Consider the following 10,992-nt stretch of genomic DNA (forward strand, 5'->3'; position numbering starts at 1 on the left):
GATGCCTAAGATGATTAAACCTTGCGATAACCATTTAGGCTCCTATTGTATTTGGAGATGCAGGAGGCCTCCAACCATTTTGTTGTCTAGACTGATTAAAGTTTCTTAAAAGAACATCTTGATGGTTGATGGAACAAGGAAAGTTGCAAGTTGTTTGGCACTGTGAGAGGTTTTTCAGGCAATCATAATTTGGACAAACAAATTATTTTGTGCCATGGGATGAGGGTGAGATGAGTTCCTGCGTTAAGTGTATGGACAGAGTTAGAGTGTGTAGCAATTGGATTTTAAAAATTTAACAGCAAGAACATGTCCTGACTACAGCTGATTGGAGAAGGTCGTTGCTCCAAATAGCTTCATATTGTTGAAAACAATTGTCAACAGAGAATACTGGCTACAGTCGATACTGGAGCCACATACAATTTTGTTGCCATCTAGGGGGCCAAGAACAAGTGGAGCAGAAATTTAAGCTTGTTAAAAGGAGCCAGACCCTACCCATGCATGTCTTAGGTTGTGGATTTTGATGTCAGTGACTAGTGGAGCAAGTACAGCCTAATGGCAGTGCCTGTTGATTACCTCCACATTTCCTTAGGGAATGAGTTGGCTTTGTGGCTGTGACTTTGGAGGTGGGTTGACTGGCTTTAGTGGTTTCGGTTTGTATGCTATCACTTTCCTCGCCTTTGCAACCTTCTTCAGAGAAAAGAAATCCCCCCCAAAAAAAGGAAAATTTTAGGGATAACTTGCTCTTCTTTTATGGTAGGTAGTTCTGTTAATATTAATTATTGCCTTCATGCTCAAGTTCTGTTGTAAAATGTGAGCAAGACTGCGACTAACTTTGATTACTTGTTGATTGAAAATCTTACACATAATTTTGTTTGCAGCAACAATGACACCGTTTTTGAAAAAATGAAGAAAGAATACATGGGTCAAGGGCAGGGGAAATGACCTGTTCTTTGAAGCGACTCAAATCAGCAAAATCAGCATCTGGACTGCAGATCGTGTCTATTGGTGTGTATGTCTATAACACTTTTTGATTGTTGGAGCAGTGCTCATGGCTTCTATTGATTTTCCCTGCATCTCTGAAATGTACTTTGAACTGTAGTTATTTTCTGGAAATAAAAAGGGAGTCATTTGAAAAAGGTGAAATCACAAAAACATTCACTGTAGGATTGCATATTTGCAGAGCTTTGGTTGAGTTTTATGAATTTACCAGTTACACTGCCTTACCTATCTTCAGCAATGTGGTGGAGAGTTGGGGAATTTCAATGAAAAATTTAGCGTTTTTCTCCGCTTTTAACACTTATTTGAGCTTGTGGGTGTTTGGCTCAATCTTTCTTGTACAAATTCCATTTGCTCAGAAGCAGGGAATTGGATTTACCGCATGAAAGACTTTACGAGATAGGAGATAATATACACGGATGTGCGGCCAGCTAGAATCCTCCTGAACATGAACCAATGATTCTACACAAGAATCAAAACAAGCTCAAGTTACAAAATACGTATTGGAAGTTTCTGCGAATCTTATGCAATTTTCTACGTTCAGTTTTTATGACAAAAATAGCTAATTTGTTATCAGCCGTTTTAAACGCTTATAAATCCCGTATCAGATACCATTGTTCATCGCCAACCCCCACCACCCCCAAGTTTAAATCAAGAGTCGCACCAAGGATTTGGTCACACTGCCGCGTTTATTTTATTTATTTTTTAAAATCACGGCCTCCATTTTTAAATTCGCTGCCTATTTAATAACATTATTTACCCATATTTTTGGAGAAAATAAATGAAGATTTTAAGCGCAAAAAATTTTAGACTATAACAAGGTGAAATTGTAACAATAACATCAAGAGATTTTCACAATCCAGATACAAAAGGCGCCTCATCGCCTATTGTTAAAAAGTTATTGTCTCCCAAACATAAAATTGACAGAAGCTCTTCAATTAGGATTAGGCTTGATTTAGCATTCAAACCCATCTCATTGGAAACCCATAACGCAAACCAGCTTGGAACCTCCACTTCACGATCAATTTTGGCCGAAGAAGGGTTATAACACGACCATCAAACCCAATAAATGGGCAGACACCCTTCAGACTGCATATCGAACTAATAATGTGGAAAATTCAATCACACCAGATGTGTATAACCACTAAAATAGTTGTTTCACAACAAAAATTCCATCCAGTAGCAAAAAAAAGGGACCTACTACACAACCGTCCTCCAATTACAAATATTTAATTTGGCTTCCGCATGTTCCGTCCAGCACGAATTACCTCATCTACCAACAACAACTGAGATGCAATTACTGGCCTGCAAAACAGAGTAGCATAATTGTTGATGATTAGCTTGATTTATGTAGCTTTAATGGGAAAAACAGGACTAATGGCTTGCTTCTTTAACGGCAAAGAAATAGGTCACTTCAAGCTGTGAAACATGCAATCTTTGACTGGAGTCTGCAAGCCCATACTTAAAATGAAGATGAATGCAGAGTATGTATCTATATATGAAGAGTCACGCTCACTCTGTCAATGTTCTCCAATTCCAGCTTTTGGTAGAACCAAATGAACCTAAAATATAAACTAATGGTAGTCCCAAATTTAAAGCAATGAGTTTCACAAACCCTGAATTTATGATTTGGCGCTTCACAGAGTAGTTGTCAAAGATGCCCTCCATATGGGGGTCAATCGGTTCTCCTGTGTGCTGGTTTAGTCCCACGATATTGCCTCGGTCATGCTCTCCCTGAATAAACCACACCAAGATATCAAAGACAAACTCAATGAATTTGTTTTTATTTTTAACCTAAAAAATAAGAATAAGAAAATGCAGATCATAACAAGAGAATACCGTAAGAGCGATGATCACATCTTGAGTGTCAAGCCCAGAGTTTTCTGCAAGTGTTTTAGGCACCACTAAAAGGGCATCAGCAAAAGCTTCAACACCAAGTTGTGCACGCTGTTCCAAGTTTGTAAATACCAAAAAAAACACTTAGAAACATGACATGATTGCTTGAGAATACTTTTCTACACAGGACAGATTTGATATTCATTACCCCTTGAACAGTTTTCTTCACTTCATTGACTAGGTATTGCCTGGCTGCAACCTCAAAAGCCCCTGCCCCCTGAATGACAACAGGAAGTGAACTTCACTAAAAAAATATAATGCAAGAACATGAACAAGACTTGTAAAGTGCATTTACATCAAGCCGAACAAGAGTCTTAATTTTCATATAGCCTAAGTATATAAAAGAAAGGATCATTCAGAGCAAATTGTAAGTCCATGGGTCAGGTGGACATAAGATTTGCTCAACCTACACATCATGTTCCCAGTCATGGATATGATCCAGTTTAGGATTATAGACCAAAAGTCAATATTTCATATTACATGTTCCCTCTCCACCAAGCTGAATCATCTCCACAGCAGTTATCTGCAAAAGGGCCGCCAAACTTCAACTTTGCCCTTGACCATGTTAACCCAGAAAGTGAATCAACAAATCACATTTAAGAGCATGGTTGTGCTACCAGAAAGATGGACACTAACCAGTTCATCTAAAATTCCCTATTTAAAAAAAAAAACTTCAGCTCTTTCCACTATTCTTATCCAGGCAACTTCAGTTGTCTATTATTATTTTAGGTTCTAAAAACCACTGCAATTATATTAACTGCATTCAGGGTCTACACTAAACCAAACTGTCACAGAAGGCAGCATGCTCTTCTGTCAAATGTATGGGATGTGTCAAGCATGTAAATTGTGCCAGCTGCAAGCCTGTAAAGCATGCTCTGATCATTTTTTATTGTGGAAATTACCCAAACACTTATCCTACACAGCATCAATCTACGTCAAGTAGGTATTAGTTAATTTAAACAATTCTCAAGAGCTAATAAAAGAAACCACATTGAAGCAATCTCAAATATGAATAAGGATGAGGAAGTTTAGAATCATCAGGTGACATCACAGACCAAGTTTCACATATATTTCTGCATGGGGGCTTGAGTGGTGGACTTACCAAGACAACAGATTCGTCTTCCATAGTGTTCTTGACAGATCTCAGGCCATCACGAACAGCATCCTTAATTTGGGCAATTGTGTGGTCGTTAGGTCCTGCATCATTAGACATAGTTATAAGGATCTGATCACAAGTGGTCCGTAATAGCAATATGATGATGCATATCAAATAAGTAGCATCAACAAATTCAAGTGCTTTAGCCTGTTGACTAAATGATAGAATAACAGTGTACATTATTTTTTAGCTTTTACAAGCAAAATGAAACCACAAAACATTTCAAGTACCTTTAATTAAGATTGTACACGAGTGAGGATTCTTCACATTTTCCACAAAAGTATACTTCTCCTCACCAAGGATGTGCTCATAAACAAGTCCAGCCCAACCAAGGCAATCAGGAGTCAAATCATCAACAGAATTTACAGCCTCTCCTCCACAAGCCAAAACCAAACGCTCCATATTTCTCCTCTTAGCTCTTCGGAGTGCAATTATCTACAAAAAAAAAACGCCTACTTAGCAATTTGTAAAAGAGGGGTAAAAACAGAGGCAACAAAATATATCTAATATGCCTATAAAAATCTTGTAATGAAAATTAAAACTGAAGCTCTCTTCCAGCTTCCCTAGAATGGTTCTTTTGTGCTACTTTTACTGCTAGCCTATTGTTCTGGAAATGAAATATAGGAAAGCATTATCTCAAAAGGAGATTCCAAAGAAGTAAATAGCAGAACACAACAACATAAATGGTTCATGACTTACCCCTGCTCTTGCAAGAAGATCCAGTGAAGGAGGATCAATTCCTTTTTGATTTATAACAACAAAGTTGTTATCATTACCAGAACAAACCTGCATAAGGACAAAGGCACACGCAATGAATCAAGATGCCAGAAGTACAACTATACACTCCTATCATCAACACATTGCAAATAAGCCAAGCATTTTAACTTCTCTACCTTGTTCTTTAGTTCTATTATTTTTTTCACTCTTTCATCAACCTGACGTCTTTCAGCTGCAACCATGGCTTCTCTCTGTTCTGCACTTGAGTAGAAAAAACCTGCATTTATTTCACTGAGAAGCAAAACATCAGTTTCATGTTTTCCACAATATTGTAGTTAACTGCAATATTATTTCAGCTTCAAAATTTTAAATTTCTATTTCAGTATCACTCAATAATAAATTGAATTTGGGAAAATCAAAACAATGTGAACATAATATACCAAACCAACACTTTGCACTCTCCTTCCCTTCCCCTACCTCACCCCAACCCCCTGGCCAAAAGCACACTGGAATTTGAACTTGTCAAGTATTCCACCTTAGGTTTTTGCTTTAAAGCAAACATATTTCTCAGTATTTACCTTTTATCATACTCCAAAGATACATTACTTGTCAAGATGTAACAATTCTCAGCACGTCGCTTCATATCAGGATGTCTTGAACCATGATCAAGGACAAGACCTTCAACCTAGAAAAGTATATAACATGAGAACCTGAAGTATATATAAAGGTAATTTTGTATTAAATAAAACAATTTTTAAGCTAGCACCATAAACAGAGAGATTCAGAAATTAACACAAATATGTGTGGCAGTCCTGTTTATCTTTCTAACCACCAAAAACAAAGTTGAATCAAAACACAGAAAAAACCTTCAAAACACACCTACAACAATATATAACCAGTAACAGACACCCTTCTTAGCCTTTGTCCATAACTAAATGGTTCAAACTTGACAATAACAAGCCCACCTACCTAAAAGAAACCATTCCACAGGAGCTGGCATTCTGCAGGTTTTTAGTCCATATAACTAAAAAACATCATTACTGGACACACTAGGATTGGGACAAAATCACCAAGGCACGTCATTTTGCCCAAATGTTGCATACTAAAGGATAATGTATGCATTTGCTGAGTAAATAAAAAATTATTGTAAACAAATGCCAAGCTGATTTCTAGTTCATAATGTTATTTTATTTTTTGATTGGTAAATTTTTGTCCCCATTGGGACTTGAACCTGGAACTTCCCAGAAACCCACCCCTCATCCCTATCAAAGTCTTATATATATAATAGTCACCAATCACACTTTTTTTCCATTAAAATGTCATTTAGCACAGAGTCTATCATGACAACCTATGCACTTTTCATTCATCCAGGCTATTTATAAGTGTTTGTTTCCTTCCTTTATCTTTGCCTGGAAAAAAATGTATTAACGAGCTGAGATGACATTTGGTTGCCTTGCCATTCTTCTTGTTTACTCACCTGTTTCTGTTTTCTTTCTCAATTTTTTCTGAAAAATAAAATTTAAAAGTAGCCACACAGCTTTTTTTTTTAGATAAATAGCCTAAAAGGGAACAACCATGCACACAGAATGTATACAAGATCCACTCATCAAAAAGGGAAGAAAAAGAACACAACCATGTACACAGGAATGCAGGATGGATACAAGGAACATTCAAAATACTAATCTACTGGACCACTGAAGCAAAGAGTTCATAAAAACATTTTCAATTGCAATTCTGACATGTCTAAAGACACCCAGACTGTCATAGCAGTCCAAAACATTTAAAATTCTTCCATTACAATCGTAAATAAAGTATGCTAAACTCCAGCTTTTGGTTGGAGGTGCTCAAGATAATAGTGGTGCCAGTGATTGTGTGGTGAACTGGTGGTGGCCATTATGATGATAGGGGGTGGTTAGCTGCAGGAACAATATTGCTGGCTGTCAGTAGCAGCATGGTGAATGGCTGGTTGATGGCAAAGGTGAAGCTGGAAGCAGTGGCTAAAATGGAAGATATGGTGCTGTGGCAGCAGTATAGATGGTGGGTTCTCATCAACAGCAATAGCAATGTAGATTGTTGACAGTAGAGGCAATAGCAAAGATGTGGCAATGTTAGCTATCGCATGAACTTGGCTCCAAGCATTCAGGTGTACTAAATGTCAGATTCATTGAATCCCCATGAAGAATATGACCATCACTCAACAACCCCGAATTTTAGGAAATGAGAACATGATTAAATAATATAATATAGCTTTATTTCATTCTACTCCCTTGGTCAAATTGAAGTGTATAACTAAGATAGCACGTTCAACATGAGCCCAAGGTTACTTATAACAACAAGGAATGTAATTCCCTTTTTCTTTGTTAGAGATATCTGTTGGGTACATAGCTGATAGATAGGAATGTTGGACAGATATACCCCACAACCCTTAGCATGTCAAGCCTAGCACAGTTACTTCACATACTTCGAAGCACCAATGTAACATAAGGTAGCAGTAGGCTCGCAGCTACAGTGACATGCAAGGTTCTAAAAACGAAATTCAGGAAATCATTTTAAAAAAATGAAAACAAAAATTGGTTTATCAAACACATAATTGTTACCAATTTTTGGCAAACAAAGCACAGAAAATAGACAGCAACCAAACAGAAGCCTAACTTTTATTAATAATTAAAATAACTTTCTGCAATATGTAAGGTTACGGATGCCTAGGTGATAGAATCATCAACTACAATTGCAGAAAACCATCGCAATTAATTTGCAACCAAGCAGAAAGAGTTCTACAGTGGCTTGAAATGAAAGTACAATTTTTTGTTTGTTTATATACAATTATTACTAGTAGTAGTTAATGGTCCACCCACCAGCTCCATCATCCCTTGAGCTAATTAATATCAACATCATCTAACAACTATTGGTTAGAGATGATTTGTTTAACAAGAGTACTTTACAAGTAAATATTTCACCAACCGCAATTGCTAAAATGAGAATGCGTTATTTTTATTCACAAAGATACAGCAACATGCTAATTTTCTATATTTTTACACTGCCTATCCCAAAGCACTAGATAAAGGAAGAGGATGGAATCCCAAACCTAAACAGAAGAAGATGTTAGTATAGGCGATTGACAGACAATGTCAAATTGAGAAGGTATTATCAACATGAATCCTCAAATTTTAAAGGTGACGACCACAAGTATAAAAAATTATATTGCCTAATAGAAATTAATTTAAACTATAAAATTTTGATTGCTTTATAAATTAACAGTTGCCGATGAATATACCAAACGTGTGTCCACATCAAACTTATGGCGCATGTGCATAATCTCCACCATGAATAAATCAATGCCTTCCTCAGGCTTGCGGATGCAAAGCACCTGTCAAATCAAAGTCAAATTTATCACACCGAGACACAAAAGGGTCTGCTGCTAACCACACAACTTACATAAGTTAAACTAGATGGAAAATAGAGACAGCCAAAAAGTGAATGTGAGTTGAAAATAATCATAGGATGCAGAAGGAAAAAACAGGCTTGAATAAATGTTAACTGCATGAAAAGCACTCACCGCATTAACAACTATGTCAGTCAATTGATCTGCCATTGCCTCGTATAACTAATGCCAATAACAAGTTATGAGAAAGAATCACATAAAATTGCATAAAATGCTACCAAACAAATCAAAGCTTACAGCATACCTTTGTTCTCAGGGTTGTTCTTGCTACCATTTTTAGAATCTCTTTATCAGGCTCATCACCCATTACCACAGGAGTTTTAAATTTTTCAAGGAACTGGAGGGTAGCTCTTTTTGCAATCTCAAACCCATCAACCAGAACACGTGGATGCATCCCTGGAACAGGCAATTCACCTCATACGTAAAATTCATCAAGGACACACAAAGAGGCATAATCTCAAACTGTTTTTAGTATTTATATTTGAATGCAAATTAAGTGTCACTGATGCAATTTTAAGAAGTTGACATAGAAAATCCATTTTTGAAAATATGAATAGCTTTGACCCAAGTTTGGGACCTAGGCTACCAATTTTATTTGCATCCCTTGCTCATTAGGACAAATATTTCCAACCCACAAACGCATGACATTTACAGTAATACATGGAAAATATCGGAAAGGTGGAAAAGGACTAAAAAAAGGAATGACTAAATTACATTAAGGAACATGGCAATACAAGAGAATTAGCTATAAAGCCATTCTCCCCTCTAAGATAAAGAAACACTTTGAACAGTCACATGTCTTATTTATTTATTTATTTCTGTATAGAAAAACAGTAGCACACATCATTGACATCCACACTTATATGCGTAGAATGATGGTATCACAAACCTTCATCAATGTAGCGTTCTGATTGTTTCATAAGCTCGCCAATAAAGAGCACTGTAGAGGTTGTACCATCTCCACTTGTATCATCTTGGGCAACAGCTGTCCTTGCTATCATAATTGCAGTTGGGTTTTGAATTTGCTGTAACATAAATGAAACATCAGCCAATAACACACTGTAAACACAACATAAGGAAATGTGGTGCTAAATATAATTAAATCTGAGTGCTGATGAAGAAGTAACATATGACAAACCTTGAAGCCTGGCTCAAATGGGAAGAGATGGAGATGAGGACTAGGGAGGTTCTAGGTTGGGAAAAAACATTATCTATAGGAAGATTAAAAAAGAAGTAAAGTTCGAAAGCGTGCAAAAATGATCACTGTGTAAGACTTTTGCTCTGTTCTCAACAATCATCCCTTGTCCTTTTCATCAAGAAATTGTTTTACACATACAGCTCTTGAAGTAGCGGAGTAGTACAGAAGTTAAGCAATCATAGGAAAGACACTGAAATACAGACCCAATTTCTTTGATGTCGCTCCATGTTTTGGTATTTAATCCTTTAATGCCACCCTTAGAGCCTAATAGTTCAAGTTATCACTACACACCTCTTCTCCCACCCTGCAAATACTTAGGCTCTGTTTGCTTTAGCAGAAGATAAGATCATGAAGGACTCGTATCTATGCCAACCAATGATACTGCAAACAGTTGCAATTGTGACATGATAGGCGGCATTACTAGGTTTTTTTAAACACATTACTAACAAATTCACATAACATTACTTCAAGGAACCTTGTAAATCCACTATGTTTTCTGAAATGCGGCAGCACTTTGGCTTTGTTTGTTTCTCTCAACAATTTTCCGGTCTTATTTTATCTAACGACAAACAGAGCCCTGAGTGCTACAGTACTACTACCCTCCATATTTGATCCAAAACACTAATTAATCCCAAAAAATTCAACTATATATAAGCCGGAAATCAGATTTCTTCTTTTTCTGAAGTAAATCTACCGTCTATATAAATACAATCAACTCCAAAAATCGCATGGATCAGAACTAAACTTAGGACAAAAATTAAAATAATAATAATACTAAACACAGTTACAGCCGGAAGAAAGATCAAAAGATCTAGGGTTTCTAGAGAGAGAGCTGACCATCTCTTTCAAGAGAGTGTTGCCATCCTTGGTGAGTTTGATATCGCCGGCTCCGCCAACAAGCCTGGAAATGAAAACGAGAGAAAGGATATGGAAAACGGAAAAGAGAGAGAATAAATTAGAAGAAGAAGAAGAAGAAAAGGGAAAAAGCGCACATCTTGATGGTGCCTTTGGGGCCGAGGTTGGTCTTGAGAACATCTTGCAAGCCCTTGGCGGCATTGATATTCATGTGAAGTGCTGCAGATTTGTTCAGCACTTCTGCATTTGGATTCAACACTCTCAGTGACATCTTCGCTTGGTTTCTGGAGATGGATGAAGCTGGAGAGAAGGAGAAAGAGCGTAGCTTTGGGAGTTTTTTAAGAGTTTCAGTTTTCCGCTTATGAACTGAGGAGCGGGGTTGGGTTTTAGGGCTTTCTGGAAATGGAGTTTTAGGTTTAACGCTTTAAACCGACGTCGTTTTGAGCTCTCGCAAAAAGGCGCTTCTTTTGGTTTTGCTTTCCTTCAAAACGCAGCGTTTAGGGTATGGAGTACATGGGAAGTAATTTACAAATGAAAAATAACATGTTTCTAAAAATCATTTGGAAAAAGATTTTCTAATCGTTTAACAAATGCAAGCACTACAATAACTAAAAAATTTTAAAACAAGAATTTTTTTATTTATTAACTATTCCTCTTTTTTTTAAAATGAAAATATATTGAAAAAATTGTTTCATTTTCATAGTTAAACAAAATAGAAAAATAAATAATACA

At 36.7% G+C, this 10,992-nt stretch overlaps 1 protein-coding gene across 1 annotated transcript; it reads right to left on the bottom strand.

The window, feature by feature from the left end:
- Window positions 1-1,815: 1,815 nt before the first annotated feature.
- Window positions 1,816-10,641, bottom strand: LOC117930731 (T-complex protein 1 subunit zeta 1). Its single transcript, XM_034851397.1, has 15 exons — window positions 10,398-10,641; window positions 10,243-10,306; window positions 9,097-9,232; window positions 8,452-8,603; window positions 8,322-8,369; window positions 8,040-8,132; window positions 5,344-5,450; window positions 4,942-5,056; window positions 4,748-4,834; window positions 4,279-4,483; window positions 3,995-4,089; window positions 3,041-3,109; window positions 2,836-2,943; window positions 2,612-2,730; window positions 1,816-2,301 (listed from the first exon to the last, which is right to left on the bottom strand). The coding sequence occupies exons 1-15, from the start codon at window positions 10,529-10,531 to the stop codon at window positions 2,226-2,228; spliced, it is 1,608 nt and encodes a 535-aa protein (XP_034707288.1). The 5' UTR covers window positions 10,532-10,641; the 3' UTR covers window positions 1,816-2,225.
- Between the last annotated feature and the right edge of the window lie 351 nt (window positions 10,642-10,992).

The sequence above is a fragment of the Vitis riparia genome, chromosome 14 (assembly GCF_004353265.1).
Source record: "Vitis riparia cultivar Riparia Gloire de Montpellier isolate 1030 chromosome 14, EGFV_Vit.rip_1.0, whole genome shotgun sequence".
Lineage (NCBI taxonomy): Eukaryota > Viridiplantae > Streptophyta > Magnoliopsida > Vitales > Vitaceae > Vitis > Vitis riparia.